The sequence below is a fragment of the Excalfactoria chinensis genome, chromosome 6 (genome assembly GCF_039878825.1).
Source record: "Excalfactoria chinensis isolate bCotChi1 chromosome 6, bCotChi1.hap2, whole genome shotgun sequence".
Classification (NCBI taxonomy): domain Eukaryota; kingdom Metazoa; phylum Chordata; class Aves; order Galliformes; family Phasianidae; genus Excalfactoria; species Excalfactoria chinensis.
This window is the reverse complement of record NC_092830.1, coordinates 16965074-16988140: the sequence shown is the minus strand read 5'-3', so window position 1 is coordinate 16988140 and position 23067 is coordinate 16965074. Positions and strand designations below refer to the sequence as shown.

General features: G+C 32.2%; 1 protein-coding gene across 40 annotated transcripts in view; it reads right to left on the bottom strand.

The window, feature by feature from the left end:
* Window positions 1-23067, bottom strand: part of KCNMA1 (potassium calcium-activated channel subfamily M alpha 1) — a 403732-nt gene that overhangs the window by 117554 nt on the left and 263111 nt on the right. For all 40 annotated transcript variants that reach the window (XM_072340339.1, XM_072340340.1, XM_072340330.1 and 37 more), the window contains 7 exons: window positions 21203-21278; window positions 19732-19902; window positions 17922-18013; window positions 6678-6788; window positions 4509-4614; window positions 3655-3737; window positions 669-738 (listed from right to left, as the gene is read on the bottom strand). In XM_072340339.1, coding sequence (XP_072196440.1) covers window positions 669-738; window positions 3655-3737; window positions 4509-4614; window positions 6678-6788; window positions 17922-18013; window positions 19732-19902; window positions 21203-21278 — 709 coding nt within the window. The remainder of the gene's footprint in view (window positions 1-668; window positions 739-3654; window positions 3738-4508; window positions 4615-6677; window positions 6789-17921; window positions 18014-19731; window positions 19903-21202; window positions 21279-23067) is intronic.

The following is a 23067-nucleotide window of genomic DNA, read 5'->3' as shown; positions in this document are numbered from 1 at the left end:
GAACATTTCTGGAGATCAGTGGATGTGAACACAGTGAGTCTGCAGGTGGTGCACTGCAGTACTGACAGCGACTGTGGGACACCTTCTCTGGTGAAGAATTTTCTGAGCACAGCATGCAGGCTCTTGCTCATTGCTGGTGAAAATGCATAGCTAATGGTGGTTGCCGTGTTGAAGAGTGGTTTATAGTTGAGAATTTTTTCTATTAAATACTATTATTGTGCTCTTTGTATCAATTGTAGTTTCCATGAAAATAAACAGGAGGCATTCCTTTCAGAGCAGCCTCCGTAGATGTGGCCCTAGACAATTCCTCTTGCATCTCAGGCAAGCCAAACTTTTGAACACTCATGCTCTAGTGCAATAAGCTTGGTAAAATGTATGGATGCTAAGTTGTTAAAAGCTTATCTGGAATCTATAGCATCTACAAACACTGTAGCTTTGAGAATTATATCCAAGATGGTTGACAAATGTCAGAGATTTTGATAACATCCCTCACATATATAAATTACACTGAATTAACTAGTTGCAGGACTACATGACAAAGTTTATTAGGGCGATCATGTTTGGAAATAAAAATACTAATTATTAGTGACAGCAGAAAAAAAAATTTTTCATGAGTGCAATGCAGTAAAACAAACTGCAGAAAGAGACACTAATAGTTATCACATCACCTTATTGTGATACTGCAACATCTGAGTGATAATTCTTATCTTCGGATGATAATTCTTTATTGAAATAACTCTAAAAGTAAAAGAAAAAGAAAGCAATAATTAAAATAGCATTTCAGCTAGTAGGATATTTGGACCACGTATCCCAGTACCTCTACTTCACTGCGTTGTCACGTCCCACTGTTAAAAGTGTGTTCTTTTATTTATTTGTCTGTAAAGCATAGTGGTTGAAGTCAAACCTATTCAGTCTGTACAGCTACTCAAATTCAGTTAATAATCACCAGGTAATACTAGAGAACACTGAATTTCAGGAATTACTCTGTTGAATGGTTTCCTTATGGAATTTGAAGGAAAAAAATACTTTTGTTTTAGCAGCTCTGTTCAAGATATTCTGCTCAATATGTTAAGCAAATAAAATACTTTTAATTATTCTCATCTCCATAAATTGCTTCTTTGAATCAATATAACTGTTTGAGTTTTCCAATAATAGACATCTGAAACAATTTTCTTTTATCTCCTTCCCCCCCCCCCCCCTTTCTTTTTTTTTTATAGTTTCTATACATTTATCATCTTTAAACAGCTTGAGTAATAATTCTATTTGATATAAATCTAAGTGCAAATTCATCTTCATTTTTTTCTGGATTTTGTGAAAGCTCAATACTGAAACTGATACGTGAACTCAAAATTTATAAAACATATGGCAACTCCCATAATTTGCTGTTGTGTACCCGTTAAAAATGAATGAAAAGAACAATTAATTAGAAATGAGTACACAGAATGTAATACGAGGTAAGAAATATACAACTGAAAATAAAAATAAAATAATAAAAAAAAAAAACATGCAGCAAAATCAAAGAGAGGAGCAAACAAAAAAGGTCAGAGCTATCAGAACAAATTCAAGTAAAAAAGAAAACAGTCAAAAGGGAAAACAATCTCAATTAGCTTAGAATCATCGCTCTTAAGATTCTCAATGCCGCAACTGTTTACAGTGGTGTTTGGTGGGAAATATCTTGCAAAATTCTCAAAACTCTAACATGATAAGGATTTAAGAAGATATACGGACAATTTCAATTCATACCAACTCTTAGTATTTTTTTCAATTCTTACTCAACTATTTAACCAAACATTCAATCTTATTGAATTAATTTGTTTAATTATGAGAAAACACATGAGAATTTTAGTCCTGAAATAAAAGCTCTGCATTTTATTAGACTAAATATATTAAACATTTTAAGAATACGCTAATCTGCAATCGAAAGTCTTTTAACATATATATGCAATCAACACTAAAAATGATTTTTGCATTGAAACAAAAAAATGAAATTAGGCATTGGAACAGGCTGCCCAGGGAAGTGGTGGAGTCACCATCCCTGGAGGCATTCAAGAAACATGTAGATGTAGCATTCAGGGACACGGTTTAACAGCACTGTAGTGATGGGTTGATGGTTGGACTAAATGATATTAGAGTTCTTTTCTAACTTGACTGATTCTATAAGACCTGCTCCTTCCATATACACCCAAATCTCTTGTGCACAGTGAACTTCACCAAAGATGCAGTATCATTATTGTTTTTGTTTTGTTTTTTTTGTTCCTTTTTCCTTTAACTCATGGAATGCAAATATTTGACAGACCAATAAAATTGTTTTGTTGCACTGATCAGTTCCATATTAGATAATTTTTAACAAATCCTTGACATTTTATTTAAAAAACTTGAGAAGACTGGTCTTATTAAAATTAAGATTGTGTATGGGGAGAATAAAAAAAAAAAAAAATTAGCATTACTGTAACTCTAGCTGCTCATCCACCAACTGGTCCTGTCAACTCCCTCAACAGAATAGGAGGAGGAAAGCAGGACAAGCTTTGGTGGTCCCTAATGTTGTAAATCCTTTGTCAATCAACATAAGCACCATTGGTCTTAAGTGTTAAAAATGAGTGTGGAGGTAGGAGACCATTGTATAGTTTTCCATCATGAAGTGTATACATCACTTTATCCAAGCTAAGTAATTACTTGTAGAAGCAGATTTACTGAGGAGCAATGAGGTATGAGGCGATTGAAGGTCCTACTGTCCTATGATCAGCACAAACCCTTGCAGGGCATATATTTTTGTGACATATTGTTGCCACAATGTAATTGCTTTCCCATCATTTCCGTTGGTCCTTTGTGCAGCTATGAATACTTCAACGCTAAGACCTATGAAATGACCACATGGCCTTGTCATCCCCTCCACAACAACTAGAAAAACTTCATTATTAAGAACCAATGAAGATCCAAGAGATAGTCCCAAGCGGTGGACTTGGAGAACATTAATAAATTACTGTGTTGCAGTAACAGTAATCACAAGCCAAATAAATGCAGCTGATTCTATTTTGGATGCCCTTTGAGAACAGTAAAGTGTTCTGTAAAGTGGTCTGCAAGCAATTTTAACAAAGAAACAGAAAAGGTGCTACCTAGAGCTCTCATGTCCCTTTTGAAAGGATGAAATTTTAGAAAGCATCTCCTACGCCATGAAAATAGAGATTTAAAGGCAGTTTCTGAAAAAGAAAAAATCAAACTTCATTGACTTAACAGAGAGGAATACAGAAATTGTTAGTAGTTCATACAATTACATTGGAACTATGTTGTAAGAAGCGCAATCAATATATCTGAATATGGAAAGATAATCTAAATGAGTAAAAATGGACAAAACACGAAGTTTCAAACAAATATTCAGATTTAAAATTTTACTTTGGTCCAGTTTGTTTTCTTGACATTTCCTTTTCTCATATGCTGCTTCTAAAGCAGCTAAATTAGAAAAGGAACTTAAGAGCATTCTCATCTCCAAGCTTCTGAGGCAATCTTGTAATCTGCCTTCTAAAGAAAATCCTGTGATGCTCTTCAAGTGCAATAGATCAGCAATAAATTGGTGTGTGGCTATGGCTTATCTGAATACCAGAAGTTGGCTAATCAGGAGTTAAGAACACAAAACCTATTAAAAATTAATGACTTTACCTCATAATATTGGAGGCATCCTCAGCATCTGGGTCAGCGCAGTATTTATTGGCAAGAATTAGGCACGCATCTGCTGACTCTATCTGAGACACCAAAAAAACACAGCAAACATAAATAGCAACCTATATTTCCAACTTCTCATTCATCTTAAAGTATTAGAAAGTACAAAATTCCTATCATAAGCACAAATAACAGCTTACAGTACTAATAAGACAAAATTGACAAGATTTTATAGTTGATGGCAACAGCTCTCATGTATGAACAGCAGATTTATGAAAAGAACACGAAAGGGGTAATGCTGTATCTGATACCTTGCCTTTTTTTTCCTTTAGCTTTCATATTTTATTTTAAGTGTATAAAATAGATTACTACAAAGGCAATAAAAATATTTCATTTTAACTAACAAGTATTTAAGTTGTGTTTTTATCAGGATTCTAGACAATGAAAAAAGGATTTGACAGGTGAAAAATCATTTTCTACTTGTACTGACAAAGGTAAGACAACAGTATTTTAAACAGGTACCATAAGACAATGATCTACTCTATCAAACATTAATGTTAAATAGACTTGACTGAAATCCAATGAAAAATTCATAGAGCTCAATAGAATAGGATATAACGTATCTTAAGTCAAAGTGGTAATGTAGCTTTGTAAATCTAAAGATACAAGGAAAACAATATCAAGAAGAACAAATGTTGAAATTAATTAATAAGCTCATATGAAAGGAAAAACAACATTTTGAGTTTACATGAAGAACATTATTGTTACTTAAATTACTTTTGTTCCATTCAATAATGCAATGTATACTTAAGTAGAAGTCAGTTAACAGAAGAACAGAAAAAAAGAGATATTACCTTTACTCTTGCCAGGTCATGGGGATTAAGGACTGAACCCTGATAAAATTCCACCTGAGTGAAGTGTCGTTTAAAAAGAGCTTCCAGCTCAAGGTTAGGGGAGATACTGCATTGAGAAGAAAAAAATAAAAAATTTAAAAAAAATTAAAAAAAAAATGAAAATCCACTTTTCATTTTCTTCATCTATTTATCCATAAAAACTGACTCATTTATTTATTTATTTATTATTTATACATTTTGCATTTTCAGATTTCTGCTGATGCTTTTCCTGTGCTGTGGAAACAATATACAATATTTCAACAAATACTACACCACTTACACTTCATTACTTCTATCTAGAGAACTTCATGTTTGTTTAATAATTGTGCTGCTATGTATGTTTATGCCTCTTTCTCAAACAGATGAATCCAGAAGCAGTGGTACAAACATTTGAAAACATCCTCTCTATAGAGAAAGAATTTTCCATAGAACTTGTCTACTAAGGCAATCATCCCCTTCACATATGTACCACAACCTAAACAGTTGTCTGCAAGAAATAAAAGAGCTTAATGTGAAATAAATACAAGCCAATACAAGGAATGGAATCCCATAGCAACCACTGTTGCCTATATGAGCTGGAATTAAAATAAATCCAAATTTGCTGTGACTTAATCACATTTCATTTTGCCATAAATGTGACCAAATGGAACAAGGAGATTCAATAGCTATGTAACCAGGGCATGAAAACTTTCTGATGCAAAATGCCAAATTAGTAAGAAAATAAAACAGGTAAACACAAATATTTTTTGTGTGTAAAGGCACAGGAAAATCAAAAACAGAACAAAAACAAATAAACAAAAAACCTCAAAAAAGGCACAAACAAGTAACCAGGTGCTGAACTTTCTTCACATGCATTTGCTATTTCCTATTTCCTGTCACCATGTGTTGACACTGTGGAGATCTGAATCTTCAGTTTCCTCTCAGTCAGTTCTTACTATTACTCAAGAAAGGGGAAATAAGAAAAGAAACAATGTTTTTCCTCATGGATATCATATCTAGTCTAATTTTAAAGAAATGGATATTAAAAAAAAAGTGCAAGATCTGATCATTAGTTTTCCTGCTACATTTCTTGAATCATTAGAAACCATAAACTTTTTAATCTCTTTCACTGAAAGGAAGAAAAATACAGAACTTGTTGCTGAATTCAAAAGTACTGTTTATTCATAGCTTTCAGCACTTCTAAACAGGTGCTATTCCAGATAGAAAAGACTACATACTCTGCCTCTTTTTCAAGTACATGGATATTTCTAACAGGTACCTCCATATGAAAAACATACTTCATGTTGCATCACTCGCAATGCAGAGCCTGCAGCTATCAGCATCCACTTTCAGACAGCTTTCCAAGTCTCACATCAAGAAAAATTTGAGACTGTGTGTGTAGGTATATATGGGCAAGAGAGCAGAACCAACTATTACAGTGATGAGAATTTACTTTCTACCTTCACTAGAAAGTACTGTGTCACAATTGTATTAAAACTAAATCTTCATCTGCATTTTTGTTCTGTAAATATTTTACAATACAAAATCAATTTTCTTAATGAAATGAATTGTGATACAAGTGTTTTCAGATGCCATAATTTCATGCCATTCACTGTTTTTCACCACATTTACTATTTTACAAATTGCACCTGTCTCACTAGAAATATTTGCAGCATAAAAAAACTCTCGTGTATTTATTAGAATATATATATATTTAATTTCATAATTCCATTCTCCTTTCAGATTTGTGTTTAGATATCTACATCACAACTTAAAGGACTGGCTCTGAAATCCATTTTCTTGAAATATCCATACCACTGTGCTTAAAAATGGATTATAAAATAATTGCAGAAAATTAGTTTTTTTCTAAATAACTTATGCCAGTGGAAAAAAAAAGAAACAGTATATATTAACTTAATAATAACTCAGACATCAGAAAATTCTGTATCTTTCCCACGGGTACATACCTTAACTCAATAGTTTTTCATAGCATATCACAGACTCACAGAATGACCCGGATTGGAAGGGACCTCAAGGATCATGTAGCTCCAACCCCCCTGCCTAGCAGGGCCACCAAACATACACATTTACTAGATCAGGTTGCCCAGGGCCCCGTCCATATGAAAAGGCTTATTTTGAAAGATTACTCACTTATGCAGAAAGACGATTTCTACGTTGACATCATCCCTATCCTTGTGCAGGAAGTCCTTCAGGAAGTTGGACACGCTTTCAAGTGTTATGTGACCACAGACAACTATGTGCCTGTTGTGAAAAAATGAGAGTTAATCTTGCAAAGAAAGTAAAACAAGCAAGCAAGTAAAGAAGAAAATGGTAATTTATTGCCCAAGAAAGAGAATTAGTCTTCATGATGTCTCTCTAACACCTGTTCCATGAAGCTAGAAAAGTAAAACATTAATTTCAGAAGAGGCTTTGCAATTCAAAATATATATACACTCTAACTTGCAAAGACTACTATAAACAAAACATTTGGTCAAGTATGCTCTGCATTTAACAATAAGATTCAGCATTTATACAGATGTTTACACACTGTATTAATCAGTCATTTTCTAAGTCATATTTCTCCATTTGACACATTTTCATTTGCATCTTAGACTCCTCTACTGAGACCATTAGTTTAAATTCTTATTCTTATGATGTAAAAAGGCAATAAATCCCCCTAAAATTATTCTACATTTTTTTGGTTGAAATCAGATAATTATACCACTGAAGACAGAGCAAAGCTTGTCAATTATAGATGAAAAAGCAGTAAAAAGAAATCTTTCTCCTACATTAAATCCTACATGGCATGTACTTTAAAAAAAGAAAATATTAGTTGATGTACTATAGAAGTGTGTAATTCTAGCTTGTACACATACAGATTTCACAAAGGCTCCTTCTGTTCCAGTTTTTCATTTGTACCAAACATTTACCTGAATGGATGATTGTAAGATGGAAGCACATACCTACACACACATTCCTGAATTACACATCTTAAGTAAGAAGCTGAATAAAAGACTTAGGAAATTGCACACTTCCTGACTTAATGGATCATTGTTCCTTTATTTCTGTAAAACAAAGTACATTTCCTGGTAAGGATATCCTATGCTATCTCACAATTTCCTTCACGGAATTAACCCAACCATCTTTAGCCTTGCTATTTTATTATAGATTGTGATTTTGACATGCCTATTGCTAATACTTCCAATTATCACGTTATTTACAGAAGACAGACATATAAGGTGATCCAGTTACAATTTCTGAACTAAGAGAAAGCCAAATCACTATAGTCATATAGTCTATAAACAAATGTTTCAAATACAAAATTTCACAAAATTATCCAACACTTGAGCTGCCAAATGTGAAGAAAAGTAATTTCAACAGTAAAAATTAGTCTCTCAGTCACTGTTACATAAAATCTGTTTTGTGAACAACTCAGTAATAAAGCAATCTCATTGGCTGGAAACAACTAATAATAGGTGGCAGCAATGATTACTAATATAATGGGCCTGTATTTGCTTCATAATTTGGTGCTTGATGAGATGTGTGTGAAAGGTGCATAGAATTCATTGGAAAAAGGATAATGACACAGAAAAAAGAATAAATCAACAGCATGCACCAGGTGGTGAATAATAGCAACATCATGTACTGTTACTTCTCAGTCATTTGGGTCACTAGGAAAATGAAACAGTATTATTCCAGTCCAGTACTTAATTATATTGTTTCATTAGTGTAGGGTAGTTTTAAAGTTTGTGTAGAAATATGATAATCTTGAATTCCCCTTTTATAAGATTTCTTAGTGACATCACCATGCCTTATAATTAGTTTTAGAAACAGTAACAAAAGCAATCGTTTCATTTCTTTTAATAGGCAAGGAATATATAACGACACAAGATTTTAACACACGACTTACTACTATGATCTTTTTAATGATAAGCTAGCTACCTGAACTGTCTGCTTCACCTTCAACAAAAATTTTACTCAGTTTTAATCTAAGTATTTTTTTCCATTAAGTACAAAATGCACTTGAGTTCTTGGACTATAAAGAATCTGTAATAGTTTTCCTGTACTAGTAGTAAGTAAAATAACAGAAAACAAAACATAAAATGTTTTAGTTCATCCCTTTTTAGTGCAAAGGGTCAGTCAGAGATTTAATCTGGGACATTTGCAGGTTGGCAAAATTGCAGTTGCCCCTGTGCTGCATAAAACCCTCTCTTCATTCCCATTCTGAGCAGTCTACCTCAATTTTCCTAAGGGGTACATCACCTGAGCTGCTCGCACTGTGTGTGCATGTATTTTTGAGCACACAGTTCAGAGGATGCTAGATTAGATTCCCTCCCTACAAATGGATGAATGTCCATCCAAATAGATCAAATTTATCAGAAATTCCCAAGTTCAGATTCTGAAAAGATGTTCAAAATCTTAGTACCTTACTAGACTGATTGGTACACGACATTACACTAACATATTGTGACATTCTAGCTCTCCAGTGCTATTCAGCACTTTTTCTGAACCCTATCTAGCATCAAGAAAATGATCAATAATGAACATAAAATATTGAGTTGTATTCCTCACACAGCATAGGTTTTCTAAGAATCCAGGTTAAATGGAGTTGAAAAAGACCTCCAGGGGTCATCTACTCAAAACATCTCCTACTGAAAGCAGATGTATTTGGTACAATTATTCACACTTATTATGATTCTCAATCAGTATTGTTTCATACAATCTGATCTAATAAAAAAATAAAACTTTTTTTTTTTTTCTCCCCTGTCAAATACATTTGCACATGAGCATCTCTACTAATTCTTTTGAAAGTGTCAGAAGATATTTTCACCATGTGCACTAATTAGCTCTCTGATTACGGGCTACTTTGGTATCATCTCTTGTCCTTGATGTACAGAAAAAAAAAACATTCTAAGCAGTGATCACTAAAAAAAAAACTCTTCTGGTTCTGAAGCAGTATTTTCTGATGAGATACTATTAATATTAATTTTTGGTTGAAAATTCCCACAGGATAAACAAATAAACAGGAAAACAACAAAACAAAACAAAAAAGCAATACAACAACAACGACAAGACCTCCTGTTACCATAAGTTATATTTCTGCTTAGAAGTAGAAGAAACTGAAAACAGATTTTCTACTTGCCCAGTTGCCCAGAGAGAGTTATTTGGTACGTTACCTCAGAAAACTTGGAGAGCTTTTATTGTTCCAATATGCCCTGTGTATGATCTGAAGATTTATAACTTGCTCTCTTTGTGCCAATAATCATTCCCTTTCCAAACACCACCCAGTTTTTCCATGCACCAAGTAAACTGAATATCTTTTGTTTATGGCTAGAGTTCCTTAGTAGGAAAATACTACGTTAAAAATTTTGATTCTACAGAAATGTCTAAACTTTGCACTTAATCTTCGATTATGAAAATCCTGAGAATTATTATGATATTCTCTTTTTTGTTGTTGTTCTTTAAAATAAAATTTAGACCTTTCCCCTAATACTGAAAAACAAGATTCAGGATTTAAGACATTTTTTTGCTGTTAAGTAATGAGGAAGACTATGGTTTCTGTATTGTAACAGTTGTCAGTAGGACTGTATCAGAGGTGAAACTGCTTTAATACAACAATGGAAATCCATATTACACAACTGTGGTGATGCAAAAACGATACTACACAGAGAATTCAAAGCCTATCAAGGTTATATTCTATCAAGAAACAGTGTCAGACTAATCTTTTCCCATATCCATTTAACACTCTCAAATTTAATTAGAGTGACCAAATACAGAAAATTAGTACACTTATGTGAGGAAATCATTTTACATAGCTGAAATTCTCTACAATATCTATCTTTTTTCCTCATACAGAGAGAATGAAACATCATTGCAAAATGCATTAGCTCCTTATAAAGTAAATGAAATTGCTGTCAGAAGACCGCTACCCACCAAAAATACATTTCCACAAAGGAAAAATGAAATGAGAAAAAGCTAAATCATCTAGAACTCCATCAGGAGATCACTGAGAACACATATTTAATTTGTGTAAATAGCACTGTAAATGAAAACAGAACCACTGAGAATAAGACTCTTCAAAAATGATTTTACACAGTCTTTCATTCAGAGGACAGAATACTAAATATAAATCTTCAGCATGTTTTGAAAGAAATTATATCCATTTTATTGGAACAAGTAACTTAAAAAAAATAACCAAAACTGTAACACATCTGTCATAATAAATCATAATAAATAGAAAATTCTGTTCAGGATTCAGTTAAATACATGGTACTTGTTTGTCAAAGAACTAAATAAGGTGTGATTCATATTGATCTGGATGTCTCTATAATATTATAATATTTATAACAAATACAAGTGCTCAAATCTCTTTACTGTCTCTCTCCTTAGTGTCCTGATCATGCCTTCATCTACTGACCATCAAAATTCTTTCTTTTTATACCAGTAGCAGACATGGTTGAAATCAACAGGCTCTTCTGAAGTCTAATGGTATTCATTAACAAATTATTGGCCTCAGTTACTTTGTCTCCCTAATAAAAATCACTTCCTAATAAATTTTTCATTAATTACTAATAAAAACTGTCAACACAATCTGTACATACTATCTTGTTTGTCTATTCTATCAATGGACGTATTCTTTAAATGTCCTAGACTACAATACATTTCTGTCTGCTTGTGGTTTTCATGATTTATCTGATATTATTCAAGATAATATTAATTCAGCTCATTTAAGTGACAATTCTACACATATGTTCATATATCTCTCTCCTACTATGCAGTTAAACATGTCTTACTTTAATATAAACTTCTCAGACTAGCATAAGTAGATTGTACAGTACTTTAGTCAGGATTTGATGCATTTATTTTTTTCCCAGAAGACTGGATGGACCTATAAGGACCAGTATGACAAAACTAAAGACTGAGAATCAATCATCAACAATAGACACTTTAAGACAAAAAAAAATAAAAAATAATAAAAAAAAAAAATTAAAAATTGTTCTCTATTCTCTCATCACAGAAACTCCATTCTTTCCAACAGACCCACCATTCTTTAGGCTCTCTCTTATAACGCAAGTGAAGGAAACTTTCAAAGATATACATTCAGACCAAGGTGTATTATAAATATCAATGGAACAGCACTGGATCATACATCCACTTATAATAATGTCAGGCATTTTAAATTTCTCTCTGATGCAGACATTAGCATTCTTTTTGACCAATATATGCATTAATAATCAGGAATGAATCATTTCAATTTCTTAAATGCAAAATGGTTAACGTGCCCAAAAAAACATACAGCCACATACAAGACACCTTGATCAGTTGTGAATAATAACAGATACAAAACTATAGCGAACACACATACATATTCAAGTTTCAGTCTTATTCAGTGAATATTGGTGAGGTGTTATTCGCACTACTTAAATGCTTAAAAGTATTTTTTCTGGAAAACAGTGAAATAAAATATTTGAGGACCTGCATCAGATAATTATGTTCAACTAAGAAACAAACCTACAGAGTGCATTCCTGTGACTTAAATCTTGGATAAACTGTACACTGCTTTAATTAAACTGGATTTTACAGTATGCATTTTCATATGTTTGCAATAGTATATTCTTCTCAGTGATTCACTGTGAACTTATATAACATGTATAAGCAAATTACTATTAATTCTGAAATTTACTGCAAATATTTTGTCTCAAATGAACTGCTTTCTATGTCTCCACCATTATTCATTTTCAAAGTTGCCTTATGGATTTTTTAATGTTCAGTGAGTCAAAGAGGAATTAAATCATTTTTAGTTAATGGAGAATGTACCAAAGACTAATATTTTTAAGCACTTCATTCATGACCAGAGCAAATGCATTTCTTTCCATTAAAATCGCCCCCATATTTAACTCCTATCTTGAAAGAAAGTCATAATTCACTAAAACTTGCTGATTATTTCACGATTTCTGCCATCTTATGTTGCCTTTGAAGCAGTTTGACAATTAAATTTGTGGCTTCTGTGTTTTGTGAAACACGGTAAATCTGCAATTTATGTACTAGATTCAGTCTTTGTTGGGACATAAACTGGACAGAAACTAATATTCCGAAATCAAACCCAAAATTATTTTAAAACTTAAAGAAAAAAAGTTGAATTTTGTATATACTAGAAATTTCTATACTAGAAATATAAAATTATGGCTATTATTCTGGAAAAGAAGATGATTTGAGAGCTAGAACACACTTCAGGGGAAAAAAATGTCATAATATTTTTATATCTCAATTCCCACACTCCGTTCCTTGCTTTCACAAAAACAGATATAGTTTAATAAGTATGCAAAACTGAGGAAAAAACTCCTTCCTATTAGTCCTATCTGTCAGTCTATTTAACACTCATCAGAGTAAGACTTCACTAAGTGAGACTACATTTGAAACACTGGAATTAGAAGAATGGCTAGCAGATGTGAAAGAGAGACATCGCTGGGGATCATAACGTAATCCATGTCACATTCTCCTATTACTGTCTCACCCAATGGAAAATAGTATCTTACATACTGTATCAAACAATTTATTATAATAATCTTATGTCACTTTCTTTGGAGATATGTCTCTCATTACTGCAGCAAATGGACCTTAGCCAAACTATCTCAATAAGTCTTAAAAAAAATTGTTCTAATTGTTATAATTTTTAATCAAAGTCAAATGTCTAATGGGTCCAAGATGGTCTGTCAAGTTAAATTATCTGTTTGTCTTTCTGTTTACCATATCTATCTGTCTACAGTTTTTATTTTCCTCTGTGAAGTTTAGTTATTGAATACCATGTTTCCTTCTGGAAGGAATCTCTAACAGATGATTATTCCCATTGATATGCTGATGACTTGCTAATTTATGGCTAGTAAATTTAAGAAATCTCTGGAAAGCAAAGCAGACCATGAGAGAAGAGAAACAGGAGATTTTAATAGCTTATACAGTAAGGACTGTGATTTCATTTAATTGTCATTTTTAATATTTAAATACATATTTAAATACAGTAATGTTTTAAAATATTTTTAATATATAAAAATTCAACAAATTGTAGCATATATATGCATTTACTATTAAGGAAATGTACACATAAGAAATAGTAATAAAAATGCCTCTCTGTCTATATCTATTCATGTAAAGCTGTGTTTCACTTACTGCCCTCACAAAGAGTTTTCAATGGAGGTTTGCATATAAGAGGCAAAAACAAGTTAGGCCATGGAATTAGTATGTTATTATTCAATGCAGAAGAAGGAAAAAAATAAATTGTTATATAAGTGTATAATGTTCTATTCATGCCTTCTAAAGCTATGTATAGGCTAACTTACAATAAGATACTGTTTTCAAATGGAAAATAATTCACAAAACTAAAATCCAGACTGATCACATGAACCAACAAATACAGAAATGAAAAACAAAGAAACAAACAAACAAACAAAACTGATTTAGATAAATCTTGATTCTCAAATAAATGTGTAAATCTGGAACAAAAGGTCAATAATTAATTACGAAAGGTAAAACAGATCTAAACCTGAATCTATGGAAAACTCAGATTAGAAAATCCTAGACTGGGATAGTACAAAGGTTAGGAATAAATAAACAAACTGCTCTTGATTTTTTGGCACGAAAGAAATTACAGATTATTTTGTAAATTCTGTTCTGTCTAGGACTGAAAGTGTATGTTCTGAACATCAAAAAGAAATCATTAGCAGAATTTTACTAATCTCAAAACCAAACATTTCTTGAAGAAAATCTAAACAGCTTGAACTTTATAGAGAAGAGGTTGGTTGGAGCACTTCAGAAAAACATCCAAAGACAAAGTGATCAGTGCCTTTTCCAGATGTATGCATGTAGTAAGCATATTTTTTTATACAATAAGCACGATTTCATTGTGCTGATAGATTATTATTTTCACTCTGTGAGCTAAACAATGAAATTTGTGATTTTCTTCCTTCTATAGTACTTCATTTGAAAATGACATACTGAATAGTATTTCAGAAGCTCGACAAACAGGTAACAGAAGGAATTTGCACAGAATAAGTGAACCTGAAAGTCTTTATTACAGAGAAAATAACCCTGTGTAGGTAATGTGTAGGAAACCAAGCAATGGTCTTAAAACTATTCATAAGAATGGTAAAAAAAAAAAAAATAAAAAAAAAAAATTGTTTGTTTATTGTGCACAGAACTAAACTTAGTGAGATTTGTTTACTCATCTACTGATCATCTGATTTAGTGTATCAGGATACATAGTAAAAACAGAGTATTCGAGTGGAGTGATCTGTGATTGTAGCAAATCATTATTAGCACTAATATTGTTACTTATGGAACAGATTTCATGTCTTACAAATTTAATATTCAAGAAAAGGATTAGTATCTTTTGGGAGTAACTTCTCCTTTATTTTTCTAGGTTGAGACTGTGTCAATTCATCATCAAATGTACATAGTTGGTTTTGGTCACAATTTGTATTTATATAATAGTATGTATTTTGACATTTATGCATCAGAGTATTTTTGTTGGTTTAACAGATGAAACTTCACTCAAAGGCTTAGATAATATTCCTGTTTTGTGCTCTTTGATACCTTGCAAATGTCATCACAGGAATACCTTGTAAGGTAGAGATTATAAGTTATAATATAAATGTAAAAATTAAAAAAATAAAATAAAATCCATGTGAATTTATGTTACAAAGCTATCTAGTAAATATAATCAGTGATAATTGCATACTGCCTATAAGTAGTAAAGCCATATAGTGTAATCCTTAAGTGGTACAAAATCATATGTTAATTTTGACTAGCCATCTAAGTTTTTAGTAGTAGTATAGAAGCATTTTATTCCACTGACATAATTCAGGAGGACATATGTATAAACATTCATATAAATGTTACAAAGAAGATTCAGTGTACTTATCTATTTTGGAGAAAGAGCTAAAAGTAAACACTTCTGCTATTTTAAGTGTTGAAGCAGTAACTTTCAACAAAATTTAGCTGTCTTCATTTTGTACATGCATTTCATTCTATCTGGAAACTTTCTGACATTAGAACTAGAACAAATGTATTTTCCCATTATGTATGCTGCCAGAATCTATCCTTGGTTGCTCAACTAAAGAACTTATATTGCTAATTACTACCACATGCCCAAATCCCAAGCAGAGGAAAGCTTATTGGTTCTGACAATCCACTCTCTCAACACTGAATTCCAAATGAAAACTTAAGTTTTGGCCAAACATAACATTTCATCAATCTTGTTCTACTGACTGCAAAAGCAACATCAAAAAAGGATTACTAATAGCTTTTTACTGTGCAGTTCCCAAGTTTAGATTTTCTGATGAAAGACCCACATGAGCAAAGGACTGCTTTATACTACTCAGTAATTAACAATTGAACCAGAAAACAGTGCATTAAGTAAATCGAACAGTTTGCATGCTGATGACAGAGCTGAGTTTCAATTGAAAAGTTATATGGGCAGTAGAGATCTGCAGAATAAGCACTGAGTGAGCTAAAAAAAAAAAGACAAAAAGAAAAAAAGAGAAAATAAAATGAAGCACGCCCCAAAGCTAGCAGGAAGTCTTTGAACTGGAATTGAGGTTTTCAGGATGTGGGATTCTGACTGAAGATCAAATCCTAGTTTAGAGGCAACTGAGCAATGCTGGGTACTAGTGACAATGTAGGAAGGGAGACTAAAGGTCTGTATTTAAAATAGTTTTTAAAACATATTCACCTCTGTTGGTGAGATGCAAACTCTGTATTTGAAAATCCTCTCGGAAAACCAAAGTATGAATACAAGTATGAAACTATATCTCTGTCACAAATGAACATTTTGGGAATTGAATGATATTTTTTTCAGAAATAAATGAAGACTTTTTTTCATCTTGATAAATGAATGATGATGCATGTTTCCAGTATTAGATCTTGCAATAAAAAATAACTTTAGACAGTGGATGGTACCTTAAAAATGGAATGCTTTGTTGTTATGACTGTTGTTGAATAAGCAACAGCATCAGAGAAAACAAATATTGTTATATCAACCCAGTGATTTAAATCTGTACTCTCAAATTAGTTCTGTGGGGCAAATGTTGTCTTTCTTCTCTACAAAGAGAAGAAATAATTTGATTAAATAATGATTTACAAATGTAAAATCATGCATTGGTGATCATTTAAAAAGAACAAGGTGAAAACTCTATCTGTGTGAAGTATGGAAAAGAACATATTATATAATTTCCTCAAGTTCCTTCTTTTTTGTCTATGGAAAGGATTTTATATAACTAGTCTTTCAGGGTAAATACATATATCTTCTAGGGAGTTTCACATAGATATGCAATGAAACAAAAAATGGCAACATTAATGGTGATAAAAAGAAAATAATATATTTCCATATGCATCTGATTTATTGAAGGCCATATCTCAGATCTAGATGTTGGGAATGCCAGAAAAAGCTGTTTTTAACTTGGTCAATAGAACATACTTTCAAGAGATATGTAATGAGTTGATGTGGTCCAATAAAAGCTACCTGTTTCTACCAAGCCAATTGATTACTTTTTCTTTTTTTCCCATGCTACATTGATACTGAGGATGCTACTTCCTCTTCTTTACAGTGGCTGTGGAAGAGAATAATTTTTAAACTCTTAATCATACATCGTAAAACCATGAGTTTTTGCAATATTTATATGCAATCAATAGCAGCTGCTTGAGATCTGCATCTGTTATTTGAACAACAGCAATCAGTACTATTGATTGTCTGAAACAGTATGGAATAATCTAATTGACATAAATCTCTCATTTTTCACTCCAGCAAACTGAAGTTATCCAAAGAACTGAGTTACTCCAAAATCACATTAATTACCATTGTGCCTTAGTTAAGTGATCACTAAATAATTCAGTGATGCCCCAAAAAGTGATGTTAATCTCTTTCCATAAGCTAGCTGCATATGCAGAAGTGAGATATTTATTTATTCATTTATTTATTTTTTCAAATTACATGAGTGTATTCCTATCAGTATCCAGGCTCTCTTGAAGCAGGGACATAATGTTGTGACTTGTACCATAGCATTAGCCCAGGTCTCTAACTATAGTGTGACAGTTCTCCAGTGGTAACATCTGATGTCAAGGAATACAGCTTTTTAAGCTGAAAGTCAGCTATTACCACCTTCAGGGCATCTTTAAAGTCACACAACCACACCTGGTCTCTTTTGACTTACTTTCTGCCTCGGGTTGAGTTAAAAGTCCCGCCGTATTTCTTCCGATTAAGGATGAGAGCAGCAATTTCTGGCACGTAGCGAGCAAACATTGCCTACATGCATGAAACAGAAACACAAAAAAAAAAAAAAAGAAAATGGCATGCAGAGAGTGTTCTACTGCAGCAGAGGCAGCAGAGCCTCTTGGGATACTTACTTTCTTCCACTAACCGCACTATAGGAACCACCATATTTCTTGCGGTTTCCTATTAACTCTATGATTTCAGGGACGTAGCTGGCAAACATGGCCTAAGAAGAAGATAGGAGACAGAAGAAAAGACTAAAAAGAGAGGCCAAAGAAAGGGGGATGATGAATGTTTTCAAGAGATATTTTTAAGATCTGAAAATGCAAAAGAATTAGATCTACAAAGGTGCTTAAAAGAAAATTTTAAAAATGTAAAAATTCTTATCAAACAAAAAAAGAGGGTTCAATGTAAAAGTTGGACTTGGAGAAGGTAGATGTCTTAGGAATTAATAAAATGGTCCAAAGAAGAAAAATAGGTTTATCAAACAAAAGAAGCACAAAATTAATTCAAGCTTTTAAATAATCATAAGCTACAGTTATGTCTAAATCTTCCTGAAAAGGGGAAGTAGAAAAAAAAAAAAACAATTCATCTTGACCATACACACACACAAAAGAAAAAAAAAAAATTAAAAAGAAAAAAAAAATCACCACCAAAAAAAACCAAAAATCCACAAAAAAATCATTACAACAGTTAGATTTCAATTTAAAAAAACAAGAACATTTCCCCTGTGATTAAGATCTAAGCACAGACAAAAAGACAGGAGTCAGAGGCAAATCCTCCTGCTGAAGAACAAAATAGTCACCACCACCCCCAAAATTATTTTATTTTATTTTTTACAAAAGTTTGTGTTTTTAAAAGGATTGAAATAACACATGAAAGAAAAAATAAATAAAAAAGATTTTAAGGAGAAAATAAAAATTATTCTGCCATGTTTTGTCCAACAAACATTTTCCTTGTGGCTGGATACTTCGAAGAGCTACTGCCAGTTGGCATAACCTCTGTCTTTATTTGTCAATAAACAAAGATGGAAATGCATATATATGCTTATATATATGTACCTATGTGTCTGACATATATGGTATTCATAGCATCAGTTATATACATATCACCTCCATAAGGGGTATGTATATGTGAAATCAAGACAAGAGTAAAGTAATAAAAACAATACGTATGTATGTGAATTAATATATATCATGAATTGCCTGTACAGCACTTACCTTGCACTGTCTGAATAATTAAATAAACCTTGCTGCTTTAAAACAACATTGCAACAGGTTCCATAGAATTGCTAATACTGATAAATAATACAAAAGTTGACAGAAGACAACTAACAGCTTTGGTGCTTTGTGCATATAGCTCAAAGAACACCAGAATTTGTTGATATCAAATGGTACTGGTTATGGCCATGCTTCATGTGATAAACTGGGTAAAAATTGAGGTACATTACATGAAAGGATGTTTGAAATTAAAGAGAATGTGGTTTGCCATCATCAGGATCAGGCAAGCTGCTCTTTAAGGCAGTCCAGAGCCACAGTGTTTGTTGGAAATATGGGAAGGAACACAGAAGGGTGGGTAGGACTTCTGAAACCGCAAAGTGCCTTTAAGTATCAATAGTATCCTTTAAAAAATGCACTACAATATCACTGAAAAGTAAAATACTAGCACTAAGTTTATAAGTGGAAATGCTAAGGCACTTCATGTATTCACATGCATTACTTATTTCAATGATTTATAAAATTCTGACTCCTATGACTGACAAACCATGCCAAAATATTTATCTTTAGGAAAAATATGCTGTATTAATGTTATTTAAGAATTTTAGAATTAATTTTATTAAGTTGAATATTATTATCAATTATAGCATTGAGATGGAGATATACAGGATAAAGAACTAAATTAGAAGAAATTGATAATAATAAAGAAAAGTAATATATTTTTTACCAGTCCCCCAAGGATGAAGAAGACCATGAAAAGGCGACCAAGGGTTGTTTTTGCATAAACATCTCCATAACCAACAGTGGACATTGTAACCATCAGTAAATAAACACACTCCCAATATGTTAACTGTTGATTATTTTGGAAATTTTCCCAAGGATCCCCTGAGTTCTCCACCTAAAATGAGATAGGAAATACATAGTGAATAAATTAGAAGTACTATAAATTATCTCTACTGATACATAAATATGCATATTTTATTGGCATATATTGTAGACTCTGGATCCTGTTCTGTGACTTGTTTTGAACATACAAATGACCTAGGATTATAGATTTACTGTTCTCTTGCCAATACACATAAAACTGCCACTCGAACTATTCATTGAAAACATTTTTTTCCATTCACTACTAAAACAATATGCATTAGTTAAAAAGAAGGTGGGGCTTATCTGATATCAGTTTGTCCAGATATTTTTCAGTCAATATTACTTCTAATGCAATTATACCACTTAATTTTTTGTTTTATAACATCATGCAGCTATTAATGTCATTAGTGACTTATCACTGACTTGGAATTGTAATGTAAGTTATAAGTTTAAAAGCTGAAAAAGAGTATACTCTGTATGCATATCTATTAAGTTTTGTTCCACAGTAGAAAGCCTAATGTTTGAGAATTCCTACAGCAGAACGAAAAAGAGAAAACCTCCTTCCTTCTGATGTAATGTTTAAAACAGTGAATAGTACGTTTTTTGTTTTATTTGCTTTTATTTCAAATCTAGAAAAAGCAAATGAATCTGTGATTAAAAAACAAAACAAACAAAAATAACCCACAAAAACAAGCAATCAAACAAAAAAACCCTGCAGTATATCACAAAAATTACCACCCAAAACCTCAGTTCATAAGACTTAAAATTAAACATGGACCTCTTCACACTTCACCAGTGATGGGACACAGGAAAATGGCACATTCAGGCTACACACAAGGACAAAATTTTTTACCCTAAGGGTGGTCAAACACCACCGTCAGGTGTGGAAATACAGAATGGCTTTTTTTTTCTAGCACAACCGTTGATTTCCCAGGACATCACTCTCATGTCATACTCTGACATACTCTTTCAGGAAGCACTTTGAGTAGTTATTTAGGAAACATTGCCACCTACTGGTTAATTGTAATCACTCAAGAAGTCATAGCAGTTCAAGTCCCCAATTTAACTATTACTGAAACTAAATATATATATTGGGGTTAATACATAGGTAAATATTACTTATTAAAAAATAAATAAATAAACACTTCAGTAAAAGCTGAAAATTGGAGAAACTTCAATTTTTATTTTTATTTTTTTAATTTTTTTTTAAATTATACTCATTAAATGTATTAAGGGGTCATTCAGAGTAAGGCAATTTATGGTAATAGAGCAGTTCTGAAAGAAAGTGATCTATGAAAAAAAGCCAAAGAAATATGTGCAAACATACTTACCAAGTGTATGAACCCAGCTGCTGTCAGCCATGTGCTGATAAATATAGAGCACAGATTCACTAGCTTGATGGAATTACTGGGGAGGAAAAAAAAAAAAAAAAAGAGAGAGAGAGAGAGAACATACTTTGGAATTTATCAGACATTCATTACTCTTCCCTTCTCCATTTTCCCTTCTATACATATCAGCAATTAACCACATGCAAACATTGTTATGTCCTGGAATACAGCCACACAGACTCAGTTAATTAAATTAGGTAATGCCAATTATCATTGTCTGCTGAACGTTGCATATAAACCCATAACTGTCTGATGCTTTTTGAATCATTTTCCCTAGCTTGTATGCTTTTTCCATATTCTTCTTTGTGTTTTGTTTTGTTGCATTTTGCTTTTTTTTTTTTTTTTTTTTTTTTTTACTCCAGACCTGATGATGCTTTAAACACTAATTTCAAGAGGATTTTCAGTGCTGACAAATTGGTAATACTTGCAAATACTATTACAAGGCAAAACTATGTTCCTAGAGATACAGCAAGCATTAATGAACCACTGTAGCCTATCTGAATGCCATGCTGATTTTGTGGGAAATATATATATATATATATATATATATATAGGATATATATATATATAGGATTCCCAAACTTGGGTATTCAAGTGTTTCTGTGCAAAGACCTAACTCATTTTCAAATTACATCATTACATATCTCATAATTCACACACTGGCAGTTTCAAGAAGAAAAAAAAAATAAAAATAAAAATAAAAAAGAAAGAAAGAAAAAAGAAAAAGAAATCTTGATGAGAAACCCCATAAGCTTTTTTTAGTCCCACTGAGTACAACATGCTCTACTGTCATCAAAAGTGATTTTAAAGCAAAAACCTCACAGTGAGTTCATCAGAAAAGCACAATACTGAAGAGCTTGTGTAAAAAGTTTAAGTAAAGCCTGGTCCCTCTATTCTAAAAAATATTATTGCAATTTGAAAAGCTAGTATGCCTAAATGATCTTATACTTCCAAGGAATTTTACTGAGAACATCTCTTCTTTGTTTTTGTAAACACATCTTAGAAAGAATGATGCATCAGAAAACCCATTAGTCCCAAGCCACTGTGTTCCGAAAGAAGAAATACTGGGGAAAAAAAAAATAAAAAATCTGGTAGTAGTAGTAGCAGTTATATAGTAAGTAGAGTTGATTAGTATTTATTTTTCTAACTAACTGAAGACAATTTCTAAACTAAGCTGAGAAAAGAACCTGGAAAATTAAACAGACAGTTCCACTGAACATAATTTTTAAGAGGTACAATTGAGTGGGTAACCACAAGGACTAGCAGACACACAACTGGCTAACAAATGACTGTTGCTGTAATGATTACTGTATTCAAATTTATGAAGTTATTCATTCCTTTTTACAATCAATTAATGACCATGCACATCAAAACATATTCACTGTGACAATTTATTAAGATTTGTTTAATTTTCATATTTTGTTAATAACAGCATTCATAATACCACAAGACACTAATCTCTAGGTGCCTAGATTAAATAAAGTGATAGAAATTATATTGATGCAACGTGCCATTATGAAAGGCTAAATATAATTCTCCACCTGAATTTAGGTCAGAAGAAACTCTCAATGCAATAAAGCAACAACCGGTCTCCACATATTACTGTAATATATGTAAATGACAGCAGTCATTAAAAATAACTCTGCATGATGTGTTTGGACATTTTTATTTTTGCAGGTTTACTGAAAATTGTACCTTCTCTGTCCTCTATGAAATTTGCCTGTGTTTCTAGCAGAGTCTAAATATAGATGAAAGATTAGTCATAAACATTTCCCTGCTCTTTAATCTCTTTGCAACATCTGTGCAAA